The sequence below is a fragment of the Dipodomys merriami genome, unplaced genomic scaffold, assembly GCF_024711535.1.
Source record: "Dipodomys merriami isolate MVZ:Mamm:240054 unplaced genomic scaffold, mDipMer1.0.p SCAF_72, whole genome shotgun sequence".
Classification (NCBI taxonomy): domain Eukaryota; kingdom Metazoa; phylum Chordata; class Mammalia; order Rodentia; family Heteromyidae; genus Dipodomys; species Dipodomys merriami.
Genome location: NW_027206313.1, coordinates 4,240,738 through 4,267,382, shown reverse-complemented (window position 1 = coordinate 4,267,382; position 26,645 = coordinate 4,240,738). Strand labels below are relative to the sequence as shown.

The 26,645-nt window shown below is 45.2% G+C and overlaps 1 protein-coding gene across 2 annotated transcripts in view; it reads right to left on the bottom strand.

The window, feature by feature from the left end:
• Positions 1-26,645, bottom strand: part of LOC138818173 (putative histone-lysine N-methyltransferase PRDM6) — a 129,110-nt gene that overhangs the window by 34,978 nt on the left and 67,487 nt on the right. For both annotated transcript variants that reach the window (XM_070009116.1, XM_070009118.1), the window contains 3 exons: positions 23,221-23,348; positions 19,398-19,522; positions 5,989-6,331 (listed from right to left, as the gene is read on the bottom strand). In XM_070009116.1, coding sequence (XP_069865217.1) covers positions 5,989-6,331; positions 19,398-19,522; positions 23,221-23,348 — 596 coding nt within the window. The remainder of the gene's footprint in view (positions 1-5,988; positions 6,332-19,397; positions 19,523-23,220; positions 23,349-26,645) is intronic.

Sequence of the window (26,645 nt, the reverse complement as noted above, 5' to 3'; positions counted from 1 at the left end):
TTTGTCAAGTGAAGTGCTTAATTGTGGCTACTTGCCTCACTGAACACAAATACTATTATTTTACTAGGCTTCAGCACACTGAGCACTGATTGTAGAATTTTTTAGCTTGATTAATAGTCCAGCATTAGTCAATAACTCAATACTATACAATTTTAATTACTTACATTTAGAAATCTATCTAACTGCTCTCAAACAAGTTTCAAAGAAATATATAAGAGTCATTGGTGAGGCGTTTATCCATCTTGACAAATTACAAATGCATTTTATTACAATTATGAAATAATGCCTTGAAAGCCCTTAAGATTATATGTAGAGAAAATGTCCTCTTGCTAAATCTGTTCTTGGTAGAAATGTTAACCTTTCAGGATCCCTTAAAAAGTAATTCTCTCAGGGATAAAATTTTAAACACTATTGAAGACTATAAACAAAATAATATATTAATATATATGCTATATCCACTGACAATTGATTTTTCTAATAGTGAAGGGACCATTAACATTTATTAGCCTCTGGTTATCTATTTTTAATAGCTATCACTATAAACAATAAGCCACTAAATAAAACCAATTAATCTTCTCTCTTTTTTCTAGCTCTTCTGTCAAAAGTTGGGGTGATTTATTTCCCACAGTCAGAAGTCAATCCATCCTTTTTATGTTAATTGTCACAGTGGTAAAGATTTACACACAGGAAAACAGAAATAATCACAGAGGCTGATGTAGAATTTTCATCAAGTTAACAGCAATGAACGGTGAATAGGATTCTAAAACAACTTTCTACCTAGGACCAGCATGAGGCAAGCAAACCAGTGATCTAGGTGGAACAGTTTTTTTTTTTAAAGTCTTACAGGATTCAGCTTGGCTAAAAAGAAGAGCCTAGAATGGTGGGGAGAGGGCAGGGGAGAGTGGGAGGGAGAAAAGAAAGAGAATAGAGGTGAGTCTACTCCAGCTACTGACTGATGTCAGCTGTTGGATATGGACAAGTCAATCAACTACTCCCCTGACCTCCGTTGCTGTTCTATCTGGAAAGGGGTATAGACTGATTCAGATGTTCTCTTGCATCCCATCACGCTTTTCTCCTGCTTGGCCTGAGGATCTACCCAATGCATACTTTCAAGACACAGCATCACCAATATGGTCTCCATCTTGGATGGTGTGTTCTAGCCAGCTTCTTAGCCGTGGGGTTTTCTACGTGTACGTGTGTGCAGGCATGCACACAATCCACTAAAATATGGCACGTTTTAATGTATAGGTAAAATGTTGAAAATTTCAAGCCACAAGAGAATCTAGTACTAAAACATGGGAGCAAATATTACGTTTTCGTTAAGTTCCAAAAGCAAAGCTATTTCCCCTCATTCTTAGGTACATTAAGATATAAAGTTCTGATCATTGGGTCATATTCACTTTTGCAGGGCTTGATTTTGTTTCAAGTTGGCAATTTAAGTGAATTCTTGCCTCCATAAAAGTCTCTCTCAGCCTAGAAACTTACAGAAAATTAGCCATCAGAAAGTACTGACGTTGTACAATCAGTAGACAAAATTCCTCTACCCTGTTTTTCTGCGTTTTCAGAAATTCCTTTAAAAATGAACTAAAAACGATTAAAATGTAATTTATAATTGATTGTGTACCTAGGGTTTATTCTAAGAATATATTCAAGAAGAATATATTCAAGACTGAACCAAGTCTTCAGCGGGGCTTAGAGAACATTACTTAGGTCTTGGGAAGTTCAGCTATCACAACTGTTGGGAGGCAGAAGTCGCAGGAGTTAAGACTGTGTGAAAATTCCTACCAGTGCAGCCTGTCTCTCAAGTCACAATGCCTAAGGGACACAGACTTCGTGGCCATTAATCAGATTTTCATGGTGTAACGACCAACGTTTTCCACTCATCTCAACATCTGGCACCAAAAAAAGAGAGATAAGGCCCAATCAACCTTAACTCCAAAGTTCTGCCTCCTTTTGATGTGCCCTACTAGAAAAACACAGAAGAATTGACCACCCCAGGGCTAAGAGGATGATCTGGCTGCTCTATCTGCCCGCTGGATAGGAGAGATCTGGCTGTCAGGCATGTGCGCCTCTCTTCGTCACTACTCTGCATGTGTCCCTTCTGAAGCTGTGCGCTCCTCTGTCCAGCGCACACCGGTAGCCGCGCTTTCCTGTTAGACCACCATACAAGCTCTCAGGATTGACACCCACGGCTGCTGCGTTTAGCTCTACCCCTTCCATGATCTCTCAGCGATGCATTTAGGAGCTACCTTCCTAACATACTTTTAACTCATAAAGCACAAAAAGCATTTCACTGATCTCAAAGCAAGCACAAGGGACCACATCTCAAACTTGTTTCTACCTGAGACCTCTAGCAATCATCGTCCACTAATGGACTGAATTACCTAAGTATCGAGCCAGGAGCCACACAACACAGTTGAGCTCTTGAAATGTGGTCAGTGCAACCAAGAAACGTAAGTACTTTTACTTAATTTCAATTCAATTAAATATAATTAGTCCCTCGTGACTGTTTCCAACACAGAAAGATCAGTCTTCATGAAAAACTAGAAAATGTTCCATATTCAAGTAAAGAAAAATAAGTGAAAAAAGACAAGGTATGTTTGAATTTAGGTAGCATGTAAATGTTGGTAAATCAGCTTCGTGTATTCCCTGGCATTCTCTGTCACTGGAAGCAAGCTGCTCTGCCAAGGATTACAGCAGTAAAATGTCCAATCCCTTTGCTCTGAGTCTGAAATTGGTTTGGTGTACACAGAGGAAGGATGAAGCATTTCACAAAATGAAGTGTGGTTTGGTTTAAAATGATTAATCCTTCCTTGATTTTTTTTTCCCATGGCATGAAAAACTTCCAGGACAAAAATTCTCCCATTGGGATTACGCCCTCTCCTTGTCCCACACTAAGGGACAATGCCCGGGCCCTGAGTTAAAAACCCTAGTATCAGAACACACACACACACACACACACACACACACACACACACACACACACACACACATCCACTGTAACTGAAGGCTTTGCGTACCCTTGTCTATATGCATTTTAACCATGTAGCTACAAATTGCACCTTTCACTTACTGCCCAACTTTCCAATACAGAGAGAATATTCTAGGTTCCAGAGCTAAAAAAATAAAGCTATTATGGTACTATATGCTAACAGCAAATTATGTATGTAACATGAGCAGGTCTGATGTCTGGACATCTCCATCTATTTCCTCTTGCCATCCACACGCAGCTCCTATCAAATTCTCGCCTATGTCCCTTGTCGCTAACTAACATTGCGCTTTGAGTATAAAGGAGACTGATATCACGACGTCACGATTCTTAATTTTAACTTCTAAATGAATCCTGTTGACCTTCTCCGAAGTCTTTCTTTAGCCACATAAAGTAGGGAAGTGAGAAGCAAGAAAGCCATGCCTGGAGCTCTGCTCCCGCACTGGCTAGAGCCCATTTTCCATCACTTTGGGAAGGCTAGCCACACCGCACCTGAGGGGCCCAGGACAGTTAGGAAGCTCACACCACCTGGATTTGTGCCAATTACACTAACTTAGCTTCGATTAAATTATTTTGTGCATAATTTGTACACATAGGCTAATTCCTAAGATTTTTTTCTGATAGTTTTTAAAAAATGTAACAAGAATTATAGCACGACTGTTTTCTATAACAAACTTAACAGACCTTAGACCACCATACATGTGACATTCTAAGTGTAAGTAGGGCCAGACAAAACAATCTTTCAGAATCTTCTACTTGACCTAAAATATTTTCATTGTTTTTTTTATGACACTCAGCATGAAGTCAAGTCACACTCAAAGCCAAGCATGAGTGCCATGATTCAGAAACTATCACTTCACTTCACCTTGAGGGTTCAGTTACTGTGACAAAAACACACCTTGTCAAAGAATAGAGCCATACATTTGAACTTGCTTCATTTACAAAGCAGGCTTGTGATTTTGATGTGTATTTTATATTTTTTAAAAAAAACCTATTACAATAAAGCCAGCTCATGCCTGTAATTTTAGCTACACAGGGGGCTGAGTTCTGAGGATCACGGTTCAAAGTCCACCTGCACATACAAATCTGAGAAGCTCTTATCTCCAGCTAACCAGCCCAAAGCTGGAAATGGAGGTGTGGCTCAAGTGGTCAAGCCTTGTGTGAGAAAGTTAAGAAGAGCACAAAGCTCTGAGTTCACAGGACATCGCTTTCACACTTTGTTGTATCACTTATACAGCCGAAAGGACTGTACACACAGGCACACAAGTCTATTCTTACTTTCACCAAGACACAGCTGCCATAGCGGCCCTGATCTAAATGTTTCAGAATTAAATAGCTGCGGCAATGTTTCAGGCTACAAGCTATTTCTAGAATGACAACAATAAGAAAACATGTATACCCGCAAATGTGTGCAATAACCTTAAAACTGTTATTTGGGAGTATTTCCATCCTCTCCTACCACATCTCCATCCTGTCTGTCCTTGCTTGGATTTTCTAGGCCCACCTGAAAGGGAAAAGCTTAATGTAGCTGAGATCATGACTCACACCTGTAATGCTAGCTACTCAGGAGGCTGAGATCTGAAGAGATTGGTTTTTGAAACTAGTCCAGGCAAGAAAGTCCATGAGCCTTTTATCTCCAATTTAACTTCACAACTTGAGTTGTAACTCAAGTGGTAGAGCAGCACCCCTGAGCAAAAACAGCTAAGGGAAAGCACTCAGGCTCTGAGATGTAGGAAGAAGAAAAAAAAAAAAAAAGCAGACTATATACCATTAGGCAAAGAGGGTTAATTGGCTTGCCTTAATTAAGATAATTCAGTGGCCAAACTAAGAAAGTAATTCAAGAAATCTGCTTCTGAGTCTCCACTCTTAGTTCTAAAAATTATTTCCTGCTTTTCTATTCAAAGTGCATTTTCAACGCTCTTCTGAGGTATTTTGGTTTTAATCAAGTTTTCACAGGACATGACGAAGAGATAAAACCCCACAATCCTTTCATATTGAATTAATTTGATTTTTGTCTTTGGCGCTCCCAGCTATCCAGACTGTCGAATAAACCAGTTTTGATTCATAAATAATAGTTCCATTATATCTACCATCCCACTTGTCAGAGTACCTGAAATTTTAATTCACTTGTTCAGCTAAATTTCATCCTCAGTTCATGGCCATAAAATTCTTTATTGACAAACTTTCAAACCAACTTTGACTCTGAGGTATCTAGTCAACATTTTTCTTCTGTGTGGATATTAGTTTATTGAATAAGTGGCATCTGTTTTCCTCCACATCACCAGCAGAGTAGGTATTCCCTTTTGACAGCGCCGCAGGATTTATGGGTTTGCATGCTCGGAAGAAAAATAGTACTAAGCAAAAAATTCCAATTCATTACCTCTTAGTACTTAATTAAGTTCATACCCACAGCACACTGGAGATGAACTCTGAAATGACTCTGACAGCCCCTCGCAGCCAGCTATATTATCTTTGGAAGACAGAGAGGATTATAATTGTCCTAACCTCATTTCCCACCTATGATATTCATAAATGTTCTTTCTATTGTTGCTCCTTTGTGTGTGTGTGTGTGTGTGTGTGTGTGTGTGTGTGTGTGTGCATGCGCGCCAGTACCAGGGTTTGAACTCAAGGCATTGTCCTATTAGCTTTAGCACTCAAGGCTCTCACTCTACCACTTGAGCCATGCTCCACTTTTTTGCTGGTTAACTGGAGTTAAGGATCTCAGACTTCCCTGCCCTGGGCTGGCTTTGAACCATGATCCTCAGATCTCAGCCACCTGAGTAGCCAGGGTGACAGGCGTGAGCCACGGGCACCCAGACAGATGTCTGGACAGCGCGTGGAGCCACCAACCTGTCTGTGCAGCTCTGTCAGCGACTGAGGCACCTGTTCAAGCATGGGGGGGAGGAAACCCCAAGGTGCGGCTAAGCGCTTGGAGGTTGTCGGGAAGCCAGCAGGAGGTAAGCGGCGGATCTGGCTGCGCCAACCCAGAGATGGGTTACCTGTCCGGGTTCTGTGTGCACACGTGCATCTGGAGGAGGATCCGCTGGGTGAAGGTCTTAAAGCACTGGCCGCACTTCCAGAGATGCCAGTCACTGAACTCTGAGTGCAGCTGGCTGGTGGAGGTCGGGCTGGCCAGGACGCGCTGGTTTTTCACGTTGATCTGGTTAAAGCCTGGCTCGATGGGCCCCGCCTTGTCCAGGAGAGAGAAGCTCCGGCTGCAGGGTGCCTGGGGGAAGACCACGGAGCGCTGCTGGGCGGCGGAGGGCAGCTTGCTGCTCTTCCCGAAGGGCTGCAGCGCGTCTTGTCGGCACATGGCTTCCATGACCGGGGAGGGCACGTTTACTAGGAGAACAAGGATAGTGAGCCGTCAGCGTGGCCATGCGGGAGGCAGCAGAAGAACACACAGAGCGTTTGTAAAGCCCTATGAACGGACATCGCAAAGCTTTGCTGGATTTAAAACAAACACAGTGTAATTCTTTTATTCTTTTTTGGTTCAGGGGAAGCACTCCGCCACGGAGCTACATCCCAGCACCTGCATTACGAATTCAAAACCCATCCAACACCACTGGTCAAACAACTACCAGGCCTGTTCTTTTTCTGTTGTTGGTGGTGGTGGTCATGGGGCTTGAACTCTGGGCCTGGGCGCTGTCCCTGTGCTTTTCAGCTCAAGGCTAATGCTCTACCACTTGAGCAATGCTCTACCACTTGAGCCACAGCGCCACTTCCGGTTTTCTGGTGGTTTATTGGAGATAAGAGTCTCATGGACTTTCCTGCCCAGACTGGCTTTGAACCATGATCATCAGATCTCAGCCTCCTTGAGTAGCTAGGATGACAGGCCTGAGCCACCGGCGCCCTGCCGGATTGTTCTTATATGACCTTTGCCAGCACGGGGTGACCCAGCATGGTGGATTCAGGGGGACTAGGGGAGGATGTCCCCTCAGAGGGGCTGGTTGAGAGGGTGAAGGAAAGATCAAAGGCTGGTAGGCAGGAAGGACACAAGTTTCTGGGGACTTTCAAAGGAAGGATTAGAGAAGACAGATCTCAGCGTGCCTTCAAAGTCCAACTAAATACATGCATACATGACAGCCTAGGAAATGGACCCAGGTTATTCTGAGCAGAAAGGAAACAGAGTTCAGGGAGAAGCTCAAGAGGGCAAAACAGATGGGTAGGTAATGGACATAAAGTAAGAATGTGAGGCCAATAGAGACAGTGCTTGTCACGAAGGTGTCAAGAAAGACCCAGGGTGGAATCCTGACTCTGCTTTGATTAGCGTGTGACCTCGGATGAGTCACTCACTACTGGGACCTGCCTCCCTCCTGGGAAAACAGGCAGAAACCATCCTAAACACCACAGCAGCATGGCTTTGTGGCTGAGATGGCCTAGATTTTCCCTCTGCTCGTTGCCAGCCTTGTGGATGTGGGCAGTCTCAACCTGTAATCTAGTTCTTGGTGAAACACAAAATGGCCACTCTAATAATGACTGAGATCGTGTACAACTGCATTGGGTCAGGAGCCAGAGCTCTGCGGGGCAGCTGTGTGGCGCTCTGCGCTTCTGTTGAGAGGTCTAGGCTTGTGCAAGCGTGCAGCCCAGGCCTGCTGATCACAGCAGCACCACGCCCACCGGGATGGAGGAAGCAGAGACTAGAATCCGGGGAGATGGTTGGCATGGGGGTGGGGGGAGAAGGAACTGGAAACAAGAAACAGTTTTTGGAGGAAAGAAATCTAATTCACATGGCATGTCTTCTTTTTAAAGATCTTATTATGTTAATACTATTTATGAAGTATTCACTGATCATTCACTGAGATCCTACAAGATACGGGTAAAGCCTTTTTTTATTTTTATTGTATTTTATTTATTTATTTATTTTTGTCAGTTGTGGGGCTTGAACTCTGGGCCTGGGCACTGTCCCTCAGCTCTTCAGCTCAAGGCTACCACTCTATCACTTGAGCCACAGCGCCACTTCCAATTTTCTGGTGGCTTATTGGAGATAAGAGTCTCACAGTCTTTCCTGCCCCGGCTGGCTTTGAACTGTGATCCTCAGATCTCAGCCTCCTAAGTGGCTAGGATTATAGCTATGAGCCACTAGTGCCTGGCTAGGGTAAACCTGGTTTAAAAAAGTAATTCATGGCCAGGCACCAATGACTCCTGCCTGTAATTGTATCTACTCTGGAGGCTGAGATTTGAAGGTTGTGGTTCTAAGCCAGCCTAGGTAGGAAAGTCCATGAGACTCTTATCTCAAGTTAAGCACCAAAGCTAGAAGCGGAGCTGTGGCTCAAGTGGTAGAGTGCTAGCCTTGAGTAAAAATGCTCAGAGACAGCACCCAGGCTCTGAGGTCAAGCCTTAATAACAGCCCACACACATACATACACACATACACACATCACCATTCTCAATGAGTCCTGAGCATCTACATTCTTTCAAATTCACCAAGTGCTTCCAAAGTAAAATCAGGGTTGAGAATCACTGATCTAACTCTACTCTTTCTGTTTAGAAATGACAGGACTAAACCAGGTATGATGGCACACATCTATAATTCTAGCATTGGGGTGCTGAAGCAGGAGAGCCTAGAGAGCATGGCCTGGACTGCAAGGTGAGACCTTGACAAGGAAAGAAGGAGAGGGAGGGAGGGAGGAAAGGGGGGAGGGAGGGAGGGAAGGAAGGAAGGAAGGAAGGAAGGAAGGAAGGAAGGAAGGAAGGGAGGGAGGGAGGGAGGAAGGGAAGGAAGGAAGGAAGGGAGGGAGGGAGGGAGGGAGGGAAGGAAGGAAGGAAGGAAGGAAGGGAGGGAGGGAGGGAGGGAGGGAGGGAAGGAGGGGAGGGAGGGAGGGAGGGAGGGAAGGAAGGAGGAAGGAAGGAAGGAGGGGAGGGAGGGAGGGAGGGAGGGAGGAAGGAAGGGAGGGAGGGAGGGAGGGAAGGAAGGAAGGGAGGGAGGGGGAGGGAGGGAGGGAGGGAGGGAAGGAAGGGAGGGAGGGAAGGAAGGAAGGAAGGAAGGAAGGAAGGGAGGGAGGGAGGGAGGGAGGGGAGGGAGGGGAGGGAGAGAAGGAGGGAAGGAAGGAAGGAAAAGTAAAGGAAAGCAGGCAAAACTGAATCCCAAGAAGGTACAATAACTTGCATAAGGCACATGTTCAATTAAGGACAATCCAGGCTGAAGGCTTTTGCTTTCTGATTTACAGGAAATTTTGTTACTGGACACAGACCTATACTACCTCTGCTTCAAAGCTCTGTTTCAAAAGGGAAAAGGATATTTCACAGAGAATACAGCATTGTGTATGTGGATCACACACACATCAAATCCTATGTTATGTATATATATATTTATATATGCATCTATTAACTCATTTTTGTGTATTTTGTATGTTTATACTGTCTAATACATATCATTTAAACTTTTGAAGCAAATGTGTATAATCAACATGAAATATGCAGATATTTTATACATTTATTTTGTCAGTTATGGGGCTTGAACTTGAGGCCTGGGCACTGTCCCTGAACTTTTCTGCTCAAGATTAACACTCTACCACTTTGAGCCACAGCTCTACTTCCAGTTTTCTGGTGGTTAATTGAAAATAAGAATCTCGTGGATACCAGGAGCTGGTGGCTCACGCCTGTAATCCTAGCTACTCAGGAGGCTGAGATCTGAGAATCACGTTTCAAAGCAGCCTGGGCAGGAAAGGCCATGAGACTTATCTCCAATTAACCACCTAAATAATGGAAGTAAGGCTGTGGCTCAAAGTGGTAGAGCACTAGTCTTAATTAAAAGAGTTCCAGGACAGTGCCTAGGCCCTAAGTTCAAGCCCCACAGCCTACAAAAAAAAAAAAAAAATCTCACAGATTTTCCTGGCAGGCTGGCTTCTAATTATGATCCTCAGATCTTGGCCTCCAATGTAGCTAGGGTTACAGGTGTGAGCAATCAATCTGGCTATTTTCTACATTTTTAGAAAAAAAATTTACTTGCCAGGGGCCATTACTTTTTAAACAGGCATTGAAATATGAAGAAGAAGAAGAATATTTGGCCATATTTGGTGTTTTGTTTTTGTTTTTGGTCAGTGGTGGGGCTTGAACTCTGGGCCTGGGCGCTGTCCCTCAGCTCTTCAGCTCAAGGTGAGCGCTCTACCACTTGAGCTACAGTGCCACTTCCAGTTTTCTGAGTGGTTTATTGGAGATCAGAGTCTCAAGGACTTTCCTGCCCGGGCTGTCTTTGAACCGTGATCCTCAGATCTCAGCCTCCTGAGTAGCTAGGATTATAGGCATAAACTACCAGCGCCTGACCATTTTTAATATAAACTAAAAGCAGCAACATTTGTCAGAGTCCAGGATGGAGCCTTGCTCAGCACTTTCATGACCGATCTAGAAGGGACCAGACACAAGGAAACCAAGTTTTCTAGCTACTCTAAGGTCTAGGCAGCCGGGACACCACAGAGTAAAGGGAAAGATGCACCATGGGAAAACGGAGTGCAGCCATCCGCTGCTGGATGAGGCTAATGAGAAAACAACTCAGACAATACAGAGGACAGATTCAGGCTTCACATGGGAAGTAAATGAACTGCTTAATCTTTTTTGTTAAAAGGCCATATAATTTTTATATGGCAGCACAAAAATTTGTAAGTCAATGAATGAGTGTGTGTATGTGTGTATGTGTCACGGGGCTTGAACTCAGGGCATGGGTGCTGTCCCTGAGCTGTTTTGACTCAAGGCTGGTGCTCTACCACTTGAGCCCCAGCTCCATTTCTGGCTTTTTTTTTTTTTTTTTTTGTAATTAATTGGAGATTGGTGTCTCATGGACTTTCTTGCCCAGGCTGGCTTCGAACTGCAATCCTCAGTTCTCTCTCAGCCTTTTGAGTTGGCTAGGATTACGGGTGTGAGTCACCAGTACTAGCAAGCCAATGAATTTTTATAAGTTTAATGACCATTGGCAAATTGTAGGAAAGAAAGTTTTGTATTTATGTCTCTAAAAGTCTGTATAATAGTCCAGGATCTGTGAGATCCGAGTTATAGATGATTGCACATAACATGGGGCTGGTGGACTTAGTACAATGACAACAAACGAATATGTAGGCAGTAAAAAGAGGGAGGGTCAGGTTCTTTTCCAAGAAACTCATAAACAGGGCTGGGAAAGTGGCTCAGTGGTAGAGCGCTTGCCTTGCATGCATGAGGCCCTGGGTTCGATTCCTCAGCACCACATAAACAGAAAAAGTCAAAGTACACTATGGCTCAAGTGGTACAGCACTAGCCATGAGCTGAAGTGCTGAGGGACAGCGTCCAGGCCCAGAGTTCAAGCCCCACAACCAACAACAACAACAAAGAAAAGAAACTCATAAACAAAGGTTTTCCAACTAAAAGGTAGCAACACCTATATCCTGTATTCTACTTTGGGGATGGCTCTTTATTGTACTTATAAATAAATTTAATTCTCCTAAATGAAACTGAGCCATATCACTTAAAAGGAAGGGAAAGTAAGTTACAGTTGAACATTTTTCACAAAAGCAAGCATATCTGATTTCTAAGCTGTCCTGTGGAGTTTCTGAATTCTTCCTTAGGAGCCAAGAGATCTGAAAAGATTTTTTTTTTAAGCAGAATGTGAAAAAGCAGAGTGAGAATGTGAGGTCCTGAGTTCAAGTCCCAGTACCAGCAAAATAAAAATGAATGGGAAAACGCTGTCATCTCAACTCAAGCAAAACACCACAGACAAGGCCCATAGATAGAGGCTAGCATGACCAAAGAGATGAAGTGTTTTTCCTGAAGCAGCATTGATCTGGTAAGTCTCTTCAGTCTATAAAGACACAGCTTAAGGGAAGAAGATGGAGTCTCAAAGGCTTGAAGGCTTTTTTCTGGTTTACTCTTGGTTAATGGGAGATAAGAGTCTCATAGAGCTGGGTGCTGGTGGCTCATGCCTGTAATCCTACCTACTTAGGAGGCAGAGATCTGAGGATCACAGTTCAAAGCCAGCCCGGGCAGGAAAGTATATGAGACTCTTTTCTTAATTATCATATTTTTTATTGTGAAAATACTGTACAGAGGAATTACAATTACAAGGGCAAGATAATGAGTACATTTCTTATCAAGCATTCCATGAGACTCTTATCTCCAATGAACCACCAGAAAAAAAGGAAGTGGTGCTGTGGCTCAAGTGATAGAGCGCTGGCCTTGAGCAAAAAGAGCTCAGTGACAGTGCCCAGGCCCAGAGTTCAAGCTCCACAACCACCACCACCAACAAAGCAAGCCCTTGGAACTTCTCTACTCTGACATCCCCAGGCTGTGCTACTAAAGAGGGGTGTGGGGCCATGCAGGAGGCCGCTACAGTAATCCAGTCCAGAGAGAAGTGATGTGAACAGACAGCAGAAACAGAAGAAATGCATGAAGAATACAACAGCAGCAGCAGCAGCACCTGACGACAAAAAGGCGAGTTTTCCAAGAGTCATCCAGCAACTGGATGACCCAGAGCCAGCGAATTTCAACTGGGGACCGGGGAGAGGCAGTCTGTGGGAGTGGGCAGAGGGCTATTGGTTGTGCTTAGTGTGAGATGCCCGTGTGACACAACATTAAGATGCAGAGGAGAACACAGGATAGGAGTCCAGGGCTTGGCACACAAGCCAGGGTTGAAAACACAGACCTGGGAGATCCTGTGTTAAGTTAAGGTGTCTGAGAATCAGATTCTGGAAAGGAGATTTGAGTGAGTGAGTGAGTGAGTGAGTGTGTGTGTGTGTGTGTGTGTGTGTGTGTGTGTGTGTGTGTGTATGTGTGTTGTGGCAGGCCCTGGAGTCAGGTGAATAAGATCGGGCTAAGGAAGGGTTTTTCCCAGGTCTAGAGCTAGAAATGCGCTTCTGAATTGTCCTGTTTTGAGAGAAGGGAACCAACGGGTCCTTTCTCCTGCACACTGAGCACAACTGGCCATGGACCACTGTGGGAAGGGGAATGGATGGCCACGGTGCACCATCTTAGGCCGAAGGTAATTCCTGGAGAGATGCTCACCTCAGCCTCTCAGGTGCCCTGGGGAATGAATACTCCTAATCTCACAGCACAACTGGGATGGGGCACAGCATAGTCCTCTATTGAATCAGAAGACAAATCTCTCGTGGTCGTGGCTTTCCCCGTGTCTGTTGCTTTTCGCTGTGCACACATTTCCAGTGGGCAGCTGCCTTCTCTGGGCAGTTCCAGAGGTGTCCCTGTGCAGCCATTTATTTCTATTTTACTCTTTCAAGAAACCTAAAGGAGTTAATTGATTGTTTGGTTTTGGATCCATACTGGTATTGAACTCAGGGCCTTATGTACTACTTTAGCTTTTTTTTTGCTCAAGTCTGTCATTCTACCACCTGAGTGACACCTCCACTTTTGGCTTTTTGCTGGTTGGTTGTAGATAAAGTCTCACAGACTTTTCTTGCCGGGCTGGCCTTGAATGGCAATCCTCAGATCTCAGCCTCCTGAGAAGCTAGGATTATAAGCATGAGCTTACTGGCACCTGGTTCCAAGATTCTTGGTCTCTTTTGAACCCAACAGGTAGTGCAAAATGAAGCCCCATACAAATCTACAGCCACAGATAGATTTTAGCGTGTGCCTGGCTTCACAGAGGACCTGAGTCAGAGAGGGCCATGTATCCAGACCCCAGGCAGGAACAAGTTAGAACCCTCTCGTTCCTGGACAGGAATCAAACCCATTTTCCCCTGCGCACAGTGGCTGGAGCTGTGGCTCTTCCTGATCAACCTCAGCCTGCCACTTCTTCCTCAGCCCAGGTGAGACTCCCTCCCCAGCAGCCGTCAGAGCCGGACTGTGAATCCATGTGACTTGTTCTGTCCTTACAAATTCAGGACAGGGCCTCACGCTGCGGCTGGGGCTTTGAGCACAGACCTTTCTGTTCCAGAGAACTCTTCCCGGGTCTCCTACAGCTCACTGACACTGGCAAAAGCTTCAGTTGGGTCTTCTTCACCCTGCTGGCAGGACAGAGGGGGCGAGGGGCACCGTGCCAAGATTCCCTGTGTGCTCTTCTTTAAAACTCAAAAGAAGCAGGCCGGGGTCCCCAGGGCCAGGGCTCCTCACGCCCAACACCGGGCCGTGTCCAGTCTCACATTCTGCCACCTCAGCTTCTCGACTTGTTTAACGTTGATTCCCAAGGTTGTTTTTTTAATTTCCTCTGAAATGAATATGAATGCACGGAGGTCTCCGCACTCGGCAGGAGCTCAGCCCCCACTGGAAGCTTCTGGGGGCCTCATTCCTTCTTGCAGGATGTGATCTGTCGACACAAGTCGTCCTGCAGGCCCTCGTGAAAGGCCGCATGGCACGGGAGGCTCTCCTCGGAGCTCCACTGCATTTCTAACCAGGAGTCTTTAAAGAGAAAACAACAGAGGAATTGCTTCCAGATCCAAGTGCCTGTGTGAAGTGCTGCCTTCTCCCAGATAGCCAGTGTGCCCCGCGCGAATGCTGCTGCCCACCTCTGCCCGCGGGGGAGGGGCACAGACTGAGGCCGAAGCCCACCACACATGCTCAGTGGGAAGTGAATACTTTGTTGAAAGAACCATGGGAAGAAAATGACATTTTTTTTTTAATAAATGAATGTGCTTCATAAGTATTCTTCACTAAGTAAAAATAAAATCACATTTTCCTTCAACATCTTGGTCCAGGTATCAATTTCATGAGCAAAGAAAAATCTGGCTTAAAAATTTAATCTCTCCTACGAGTCACAATAAAAAGTCTTACATTAACTGGGTACCAGTGGCTCACACCTGTAATCCTAGCTACTCGAGAGGATGAGAGCTGAGGATCCTGGTTTGAAACTAGCCTGGGCAGGAAAGCCTGTAAGACTTTTATCCCCAATAATCTACTCAGACAAAGCTGGAAGTGGCCCCGGGGCTCAGGTGGTAGAAAGCCAGCCTTAAGCACCAAGGGGCTCCTGGACAGCGCCCAGGTTCTCAGGTTAAGCCCCAGGCCCCGCAAAAAACAAAACAATAACAACAACAACAACAAAACTCTTATATTTATATAGTGAGCACTTAATTGTTTGTCCACTGCTATGTGAAGGAGACTGCAGTCTTTTCTCCATATTATTTTGCTTTGTTTTGTTTTTGGGGGACTCCTGACATTTTTGCTCATTGGCTGGCACTCTACCAACTGAGCCACGCCTCCAACCCTGCATAGGTCTTTTACTCAGTAACGCTTTGATTTAAAGAAACTTCTTTTTAAGATAGTTAAATGTGTTTGGTGACTAGCAACAGAAGGGCAAACGTTGTCATGGAACTGCTAATTTAGATGACTTAAATGACTCAGGGCTTGGAGAGGTGTTAAATTCTCTGCCCTGCCCATTCACACAAGGGTACTGTAAATCACACCAAGTATTTTTTCTGCATGGCATCTGGAACCCTCATTAGAGAGCTTTCCCGAGGTCCCTCTGTGAATCAGAAGAAATGAGAATCGAGCATAGAATCAGAGTCACAGATCTCCCTTCACTATCTGATAAAACCTTTGTTTCTTGGGTGGCCAAACACATGACAGATGTATGACTTTGAGACCAGAAGCGAACTAAAATTCCCATCATGCCTTAGGGAACCAGGTGTAGTCACTGTTGAGCTTTTAGTTCATGATGACTTAATTCCCTCTCAGTTTCCTTCAACCCTTGCTTAGAACTCTAAGAACAAAACCCCAAAGAACAATCGCATTGTTCTACATCGAACTGCTATGGCTTTATAAGCTTTCTTCACAAAGAATTTCAGGAGCTCGCTGGTAGGGCTTGAGAACGTTAGAGTTTATTCTTATTATCAGCTACCTCAAGACTGCATCACAAAGGGAGAATCATAGGGAAAAGAAGGACCAAAAAGCAGACTGCGGCGTTGTTTCCAGAAAGTACAAATTTGTTTTGTGTAGGGTCCCAAATCTGAAGCACACATGGTATACTCATTGCCACGTGACTGTAAGTGATGGATTTCAAGACAGTCCACCCCCAGCCCTCCCACCCTCCCCCTGTGCAAGAATACCGTGAGGCGGAAGCAAACAGCGAGTAGATGGATGCTTCCACTCTAGAGTAACCGTGTCACGAATAAGAAAGGCAGGCCCTGAATAGTCATTCCTCATGGCTTCCATTTGTTCCAGAACTTGGCAAATGGTCCTTCTAACTCCCTGGACAAAAAGCCTTGGCCTCATCCTTGATTCCTTTCTCTTACTCAGTATCTAAGCCAGGAAAGGCTGTTGGGCCTACTTCAAAATATACCCAGACTCCAGCTACTTCTACCACCTGTACTGGCCCGTTATCATTGTCTCCCCTAGTCTCCTGAGTGCTCTGAGTGGACATCTTGTCTACCTCCCTCCACTCAGTGAGCAGAGGAATACTATTATATCTTCAGCAGGATCATCTCCTTACAGTACACATTCCCACCAGCCCTGTCACCCAGTTCCTAGGGAGGAAAAACAGAGCCCTCCAGGGCCCATGTGCGTCCCCGTCCCCCATCCATCCACACCTGAGTTGTCTTCTCTTCCTTCCTTCTGCTCACTCAGGCCACCTGTGTGAGGCTCCTCCACACACCAGAAATATTCCCACCTTGGGGCCGCTCTGTCTTTAATCTGACTGCCTCGAAGGATCATCCCCAATTCGTTTGCTTTCTTAAGTGTTTACCCAAAGACCACCTCCCCAAGTGGGGACTACTCAATCACTTTCCCAATGGATGGCCCCTAAAGCCTGGCCCTATTTTCCTCCTGTTCTGATTTATTATCTCCATATTATAGCACCACCTAAACAACTACTTATACATTTGAGCATCCCTCTCCTTCCACTGTAAACTCCATAAGGGTAGAAGGGTAGGGATTATTGTCTGTTTCTACATATTCTGACCTACCAAAGACACAGGCCCACAGTAGGTATTCAATACATATGCAGGAATGAATGGAGGAGAACGTGCAAACACGCATGAACAGATGAATGAATGAGCAATAAGCTACATATGTACTTTAGAATCTAGGTCATAATGTTTACTTCTAGAGAATCCTGAACACACACTGCACAACATCTCCAACGTCTGCAGAGGTTGTACTAATGCAGGAAACTGGGATCCTTACAGGATGTCTGCAATCCTTTTGGGTCAACATCGACAATTCGGGAGATGCGATCTGGTCGGCACGCCAGAGGGCTGACAGGGGCCCTGGCATATGAGAGCCTGGAGCTAGTTTCAGAGGAGGAGGGTTGGCATTGTTCTGAAGATGGTAGAGCAGTGACCTCCATGCCCAGATCTACCCCAAAAAGATGGAACTTAGCAGACAAGAGGATCACCACAGAAAAGAAACTTTCCAAGGGAAATTTGGGAAGAGGAATGTATTATTGGTCCAAGACTCATGTTTTGAAATTTGAGATTGGTTTGGAGTTAGACTAAAATAGAAAAGGAAAATGATAGTTGTAGGCTCCACTGAGATTTTGCTTTGGACAAAGGAATTAAAGAAAACATGGGAATGAAATACCTGACCATTAGCATTTGCCTACAAGTTACATGAGACTTTTTTATTGGCATTTGTTATGTATGTACATGTATGTAAAAGAAAGTAAATCAAAAAGGAAGAATGAAAATAATACTTTTCCTCAAAATCAAATTTTCTATCTACTAACAAAACAGATCTGTTATCTATTTCTTACAGCATAATATGAAATTATCCGTTCACAATTTATTTATTTATTTATTTTTTGGGTCTGGTCGGGGGGCCTGAACTCGGGGCCTGGGCGCTGTCCCTCAGCTCTTCAGCTCAAGGCCAACGCTCTACCACTTGAGCCACAGTGCTACTTCTGGCTTTTTTTCTTTTTGCTTATGTGGTGCTAAGGAATCGAACCCAGGGCCTCATGCATGCAAGGCAAGCGCTCTACCACTGAGTCACCTTCCCAGCCCCATCCCTTCACAATTTAGTGACAAGTAAACACAACTTCTGACACCAGCCTTGCTTAGTGAGGCACACCCGAATTACTTAATTTTGTGCCCAATACTGGAAAGTATGTTTTAATATTTTCAAAAAAAATACTAAACAAAAATGTAAAGTTTAAATAAAAGTTGATATAAATGTTACTGTATTTTTTGTTTTTTGTTTCTTGGTGCTGGTATTGGGGCTTGAACTCAGGGCCAGGGCACTACTTCAGCTTTTCAGCTCAAAGCTAGTGCTCTACTACTTGAAACATCTACACTTCCAGCTTTTTGTTGGTGGGTTGTAGCTAAGCGTCAAACAGACTTTTCTGCCCAGGCTGGCGTGGAACCTTCATCCTCAGGCTTCTGAGTAACTAGAATTACAGGTGTGAGCCATGGACATCCATATTCTTTTTTACAGTATTCTTTTAAAAATAGCTGTTGAGGGCTGGGAAGGTGGCTCAGTGGTAGAGCGCTTGCCTTGCATGCCTGAGGCCCTGAGTTTGATTCCTCAGTACCACATAAGCAGAAAAAGCTGGAAGTGGTGCTGTGGCTCAAGTGGTAGAGCGTTAGCCTTGAGCTGAAGAGCTGAGGGACAGCGCCCAGGCCCAGAGTTCAGGCCCCACACCAATAAATAAAAATAAACAAACAAACAAACAAACAGCTGTTGGCTCACACCCATGACTCTAGCTATTCTGGAGGCTGAGATTTGAGGATCTTGGTTTAAAGCCAGCCTGGGCAGGAAAGTCTAAGGACTTATCTCCAATTGACCACTCCCAAAAAGCCAGAATTGGAGCTGTGACTCAAGTGGTGGAGCTCTAGCACTGAAGAAATGCTCAGGGAGAATGCACAGGCACTGAGCTCCAGTTCCAAGATCAGTGCACGCACACACACACACACACACACACACACACACACACACACACACACACACACACACACACACACACACACACACACACACACACACACACGATGGTCATGGCATCATTCTGGTTTCAGACAGAACGTGAGAGATGTAATTCCTCAGTCTTGTGTCCAGCTTCTACTGGCATTTCCTATTCAGTGATAGAGCTCTTGAGCCTCTCTCCTAGTCCTTACTGCGTTTGTGAGATGCGCTCTCCCTGACCTTTCAGGAATGGCGTCCAGATCAAGATCCTCTTGCTCTACCTCCTAAGGGAGCTGGGATTGCTGACAGGTGTGAACTACCACACCTGGCTCAGAAGTTGTATTTTACGCGGTTCTCACAACCCCCTACAGGTGGCGAGCACAGAAGCAGATGCCCAGTGGGTGCTCTCCATAGGTAACTTCGCGGTCAGCCGTTCTTTCAAAGGCTGGCAAGGGCTGTGGAAGTGTGCACAGAAGAACAAGTTAGGCCAAAGCAGGTGAAGCTGCTTCACCCCCAGGGGGAAAAGGGAGGGGCTGGCCCTCAGCACGCTGGCATTGGGTGTCACAGCAAACCACATTTCAGACACTTCCGGAAAGACTCTTTTCAAGTTAGCTTTCAAATAGGTATTTTGAGACGTGAAGTGAGAGCTGAAATAAGTTCTTACAGTTTTCATCCTGGGCAATGCACTGTAAGGGGATCCCAAAGAAAGACGTATAGCTGTCATTGTACCACACCAGAAGCTCGGTGCCCCTGGGGATATCTATACAGGCTCGGTAGAATATATTCGACCTATTCAAAACAAAAGAAAACCCAGCTTAGTAACTTAGTAGCACTCAAAGCCCCATTACATCTTTATTGCTACACAAATGTTCCGCCCAGCTCCACCTAGACCTTTGGTTACAATAAATGGACCCTAAATCATGAGGCTTGTAACTCAATATGAATACAGTTTATCCCACAGTGGCTTTCCACAGAGGGTCTTAAAGCCACAGAGCATGGCACAAGAGACAGTAGATTTTTCTCCCCTTTTTTAGTGCCAGTTATCAGAGCTCGAATTCAGGGCCGTATGCTCAGTTTGCTTGCTGGTGCTCCACCACTTGAGCCAGGGTTCCAGTACAGCTTTTAGCTGGTTTGTTGAAGATGGAATCGCTCAGACTTTTCTGTGCAGGCTGACTCTGAACTGGGATCTTCTAAGTCATAGCTTGCAGAGTTATGTAGGATTATAACTGAGAGTCCCTGGAGCCTGGCTGGAAAAGTTCATTTAAAAAAAAAAAATTCCATCTCACACAAATGAGAAAATTCTTTCTCTTGGCAAGCTGCAAAGGCAAGGGTTTCCCAACATCATATATAAATTAATTCTATTGATCACTTATTTGAAGAAAAAAAAAAGACTAAATGTATTCTGGCAACTTGGCTTTGGGAGTTCCCAAATTTGCAATAAAATGCAGCAGCTTTATAATGTAAAGAGCAAGAGAAATAAAAGCTCTCCGAAGTTTGATGTAGGAGGAAGAGAGAAAAACGTTCTTCTGTGGAATGGATAGAAATTCAATGAAACAAGAGGACTGCTGTTCGCTGGCTGAAAGATTATACTCTGAAATGATCCAATGAAGGGACCAAGAAATAAACTTTTTTTTTTTTAAATAACAGCTTTGGTACTGTAGAAAAATCTACAGATTTAAAGAAAAAATATGAGGAGACTGCGACTGGTTTTCTCAATGAAGGATGGCTACAGATATTAGCCTCAAGTCCCAGATAAAAGTGTGTAGGGTTGGTAGGCCTTAAATTTCGCCTCTCTGTAAGGAATGGGCTGTAGCAGGGCAATTTGTTCCGTGTATAACACTGCAGACATAAGGCAAATCCTTCTCCGCATTTTTCATGGTGGTGAGAGATGCACTTGTCAACATATTTTGTCACCACAAAGTGGCTCTTGGCAATAGGATCATAAAGATCAATAAAAAAGTGCAGATTCTCAATATTTTACTTGCAGCTGCAAAAATTTCATTTATCTTGTTCCTTTCCCTACTTGCTGCCGTCCTGTCTCATGAGGGCAGTGCTAGCTAAGCAGAATGGCTTCCCCCCGACATTCTATGAATATCTGACAAAAACTCCAGCCAGTCCAGCCCCCAACGTCGCTGCCCCCCTCGGCATCTCGGAGAGCTGTGCATTTTATTAATTCTTTCCACTGCTCCATAAAAAAAAAAAAAGAAAGAAATCAAAATCGGAGCCGAGTTATAAATCACTGGCATCTCCTAACTTGAGAAAAATTGAGTCTACTTTGTACTTCACCCTTGTAACATTTCATCTCTCGGCTTGGCTTCCTTTAATATAAACACAGCGCCCAGCAAATGAATGTGCTAAAACCAAATGACACACTTTACCGCTGAAAGAGAAGAACTGTTTTCAAGCAATGGGTGGTCTTCTGAGTCGGCCGAAGGGGGGAGAAATGTGTAAGCATACACCATTCCTTACAAACGGGCTGAGCTTCCAAAACTCGCAGAAATCTCTGCATGTTGAAGCACATCAAAGAGATTTTTCCCTTTTCAGATAATATTTCCTTTGCTGACATGTATTTAGTATTGTGGTTGGATGACTCATAAAGATAGCTTCATGGCGTCCAATGCAGCTGAGCAGAATGCATGCCAACAAACATTACTGTCAGCCTCAAAATAAAAACAAAACGTTCAGCTAAGGGTCAATCAATCAAGAGCGCTTTGAAGAAAATTCCATTTAGATATTACAAATCATAACAGAATGAATTTAAACCAGCTGACTTTTTGTGAAGAGGACATTCATGTATAATAAAAATTAGGCTGGCTCTTCGGGGCCCAACTTTTCTATTTTCTTACTTTTGGACGGGCTCACCAGGGATGGATGCCAGTTTTTAAAATTGTGTTTTTGTAGTTCATTTTATAAGGACCTGAAGTAATCAAAAACAGATCGGCAGAGGGGGGTGCCTGGCTCCACCGCCATCAGGAACGGGCAGCTGTAAACCTCGCTTGCCATCAACAGATAGCTAATGACTCATTTGAACCCCCTCTCAGGGGTTTCTTTCCCCAAATTCAGAATTTGCCTTAAGAGCTCCCTGGGTACTCATTAGAGAAACAGCCAAGCTATCTCTTGCTGACTGCCAAGCACCGTCTTACTGACTTTTCTACTTCAGAATTTTGGTGGGTTTGTTTTTTTAAGGCAACAACAAAATAGTAACAACAGCAACAACAACAACAAAAACACCCCACAAAACATCTTGGCAGGAAAGGTGACCAAAGTCCATAGACACTAGTAGAACTAATTACTGTGCTGTCCTATTCTATTCTTAGTTAATAAAATAACATCGCATAGGAAATCACAGTAAGAAATCCATGGCTGTTTCCCCCCGCCCCTTTTTTTTTTTTTTTTTCTAATTGGAGGTTTTCAGAGAGCAAACCAAATTTGTGCAGCCTTAACTACAAGGGGGAAAATGCTTTTTTTTAAAAAAAAAATTTTTTTAAGAAAGGAAAATAAATGTCCTCAGGCAGAGCTCCAAGGGCCTGAGCCCCGGCCCTGGGCTTTGATGTGTCTGTGGTGCCTAACAAAGCTCAACAGTTGCTTCTGATTCTAAAGGGAACAGGGCTGTTTATAACTGAGCTCATATATTTATACGGCCCGTGTTTTTTGAGGACTTCTGGGGCAAGGAGGCGTGGGGGGGCTTCTTTCCCCGTGTCATCTGTTTGGGCCTCCAGGTCTCCACGCCCACCTTCTTGGTCACTCGGTGGCATCAGCTGGTTGGCAGGTGCACCCAGCCGGGGCTGGCTGAGCAGCCTAAAGCTCATCTTACTTACTTCTCAGTTCTCCACAGGCCTCCCAAGCCGCCACCTGAGAGATGGGGGTGACCCCCCACCTTGCCTTTGTCTGCTTTGGGCTTGGGAAATGATTTTATCACCTGAAAAATAGCTGGAAGACTCCCCAGCCACATCCCAAAGCTCTGGTACCTCAGGGCAGGGCAAGGGGGAGGTGGGGGGGGGGAGCCCCCTTTCTCCACCCTCTGGCTGAGCATGGCGGGGTTGGAAAGGGAATCTCAGGAAGGTGGAGACTCCCTGGAGTCCCAGGACTTTTTGTCCAGAGGAACCTGCTCTCCCAGGAACAGAGCCCAAAGGAGACTGGAAGGAAGGGCCAACGCTCTGAATTCCTACTACTGCTCTGCAGCAGGGGTGGGCCCAAGCCTCTGCACTGTCCCATCTGTGGAGGAGAGGAGCTGAGGATGGAGAATCCCTTCGCTATATGCACGGACCACAAGAGGCCATCTACTAGCATCTTTGTTACTGAAAACTCGCAAAACCTAGCCTTTCCCCCACAACCCTCCCTGCTGCACCCCCCCCCCAAACCTCCCTGCCCAGCTATGCAGAGTTCTGCACAATGCATTTGCAGCCCCACCGGCAGCCAGCCTGAATTTGCGTACGCAAGCCAAAGGGGCTTCAGCTGTGTAAGTGGTAAATCAAGGCATACTTTACCTGTACTGAACTACTGTTAGATTCTGCTCTCCACAGTGCCTTGCACATCGGATATACCTCATCCAGCTCGACTTACTAGGTTCCCCACCATCAATAAAGTGCTGTAGTGTCCCATCTTGGTCATATATCTAGAGAAGAGGTCAGAAGGTCAAGTAGTTAGAACGAATCATCAGCAATCATTTTCCCGGCTTCCCCTAGCGTGGTCTTCTTGTCAGCTACGGCGATTTATGGCCCTCAGGCTTGCTCCGGCTTATTGATGCGGGTGCAAGCTACAGCAAAATAGTTCAGGGCGATGCAAGTTGAACCCGTTTTTTTCCCCCCCTTATCAAGCCAATCTGCCCTGTTATTAAACATAGTTGTGGTCTCCCAAGGATGTGAGCGTATTTCCCAAGGCCTCGTTGAGCTATTTTGACGGGCTAGTTTTAAGTAATGAGCTGCTGGGTACACAAAGCAAGCTGAAAGAAGAAGGCCGCGCTGACGGGGCTGGAGCCCCACACCCGCCGCTCCACCACTGCTCAACGGCTGGGCTTCGCAAGCACGCATCGGCTGCCAGCAAGCCGTGGCACCTACAGGGCAGCGCGGCCAGGGAGCGGTGAAGCTGTACAGAACTGGAAAAGTCAGACCCAGGGGTACAACCCTGTAATCCCAGAATGCAGAAGGCTGAGGCCGGGGATTTGAGTTCAAGGATAACCGCAGACGCACAGCAAGAGGGACCTTTTCTCGAACTTGAAAAAAAAAAAAATCCCTAGTTTAAATAGACTCTGCGTGGGATAAGGTAAATGGACACCCCGTTTCCAGCGAAACTAGGCGGAGAAAAATCGTTAATATGAGAGAAGTTCAAAAAGGGAAAGAAGAACACGGCCGTTTCCTATGAACGCTCCATTTCTTTCCTGAGGCTGCTGTTACACTGCTGCTACAGGCCAGCCCAAGCTGATGTCCCCCAAGGTATCCCACAGGAAGAATCTTCCTCAAACCAAGGCAGTAGGTGAAAGAACTCGCTACCCACTCCCACGCTGAGTGATTGCTTGTGGCACAAACTGTAGTTCCTCTTCCAGAGACCCCTTCAGATCTAGAGTGTTTGGGGGTGGGGGTGGGGAAAGGGGGAGAACCAGCTACCTAGAGGTACAAAAGGACAGTTACCTAGCTACAGCTATTCTAGAATGCTTCCCAGAGAAAAGAGTTTTGGGGATGGGCACGGTGCTGGATGCCTGTCATTCAGGCTCGTGGGAGACAGAGGTGAGAGGATCACCAGTTTGAGGTTGGGTAGGACAAAAATTAGTGGGGCCCTGCCTCAAAAGGAAAAAGAAGAAGTGAGAGAAAGGACTAAGGCCATGGCTCAAGTGAGCAGAGTGCTTGTTCAGTATGGGGGAGGCCTGGGTTCAACCCCCAGTACCACAATAAAAAGGTTTCTTAGGGGTACATTCTCCAAAGAACCATGATACGACTGAGTAGCTGCAGCAGTAACAGAGCCAGCGCGGCCAGCGCTGGAGTCTCAGCATCCTGAGAAATTCTGACTCTTATTCTCTCTATTAAGCCCTCCCACTTTTCTTCTCCAAATAAACCCGGAGAATAAATCTTACGGAGATCCTCACTGGTTACACTGAGGTCCTAAAATTAGCATGGTCATTCATATTAATTGAGTGCAGCACTTCTATTCTGAGAACCGCGGGGATCAGCGATGACAGTTGCTTTTAACTATCAACAGTTACTTTTTTGTTTTTGAGTGAATTTTATTTCTTGGTGCTCTCAAATTCATTCCTCTTCACCTCCAACCTTTCCACTAACCCCTACAAATTAAAAAGAGAAACATTCATCTCATAAGGGCAATCGTTTGAGAAGTTACGGCTTTGTAAACACATCAAGGTGATGATCGCTGCTGATAATCCATTCCATCCAAGAAGAACAGCTTAATGTTCCATTTAAGGCTAATGATGTCTTTCAGTTCTTAGCTTTTCGGGTCAGGGTACAGAAGTGGAATATTTTATGTGGTGAATAAATCAGCTGCAGGAACAAGCCAAAGACAGACACCACATTTAAATTAGATTATACTAGTTGTTTTTGTTGAAGGGGGGAGGGGAGTTGTTTCTAGAATTTCAGTTAAGACTCAGCATTGCAACTCTGAGCCTGTGGTCGACAACCAAGCAACATTGAACAAAGCCCTCCGGGTGTCTAAACAACCCTATTGACCAGTAATAGAATTTAAAAATATCTGGAGGGTTAGTTGCTGGTGGTTCATACCTGTCATCCTAGCTACTCAGGAGGCTGAGATCTGGGGATCATGATTTGAAGCCAGATGGGGCAGAAAAGTGTGAGCAAAAAGCTGGAAGTAGAGCTGTGGCTCAAGTTGTAGAGTGCCAACCTTGAGCTAAAAAAGCTGAAGAAAAGCACCCAGGCCCCGAGTTTAAGCCCTAGGGTCTGGCATGCATGCGCATGCACACACACACACACACACACACACACACACACACACACACACACACACACACACACACACTGAACGGCCCAGCCCCCCTCCCACACCCTCCCCCCACAAATCTTCCACAGGGGCTGCTGGTGAAAATTACAGTGAAGCAAGGGCTCATAGCTAAGCTCTGCATCATCCCTAGCCAACCTCTGGAGCCACAAGTGACACTAACAGTTAGGGAGAAGGGCCTGGTAGGAAGTCTGCTCACCTGAACAACACCCACTAGCCAGTCCACCTCAAAACTGGGACCTCTCTCCTTCCAGCAATAACCTCTTTAATTAAATATATTTTGATAACCAGGAAACCTCTAGTGTTGCTCCCTGATGTAAAGCCACTCACCTTGAAGAAAAAGTAGTGGTTATTTACCATTAAACATCATGCACTGAAAGTACATGCCGCCATGCTGGCTTCCCCGAAATACATCATAATTGTTTTTTGGGTTTTTGTTTTTGTCAGTCGTGGGGCTTGAACTCACGATCTGGGCACTACCCCTGAACTCTTTTGCTCAAGGTGAGCACTTTACCACTTGAGCCACAGTTCCACTTCCAGTTTCCTGGTGGTTCATTGGAGATACGAGTCTCATGGACTTTCCTGCCTGGGCTGGCTTTGAACCACGCTCCTCAGATCTCAGCCTCCTGACTAGCCAGGATTACAAACCTGAGCCACAGATACCCAACCATTGTTTCTTATAAGACCAAAAAAATGGGCCAATTTTAATGCATCATCTATCTGTTCAGAAAAAGTGGAGTCGGGGTACCCAAATGTGAGGACTACAAAGGAGCTAAACACATCTCTAAAAAGCTCGAGGTACTAAGAGTCTTCCTGGTGTTCTCTGCCATGAGCTCAGCTTTGTTACCATTTAAGAGCTCAATTAACAAAATATTCCAAAACACCTGCCTGCATGCAGTTGATCTCAGAGACAAGCTAGTGCTTTCCCAAGAAGGTAAAAAAGGACCACTTG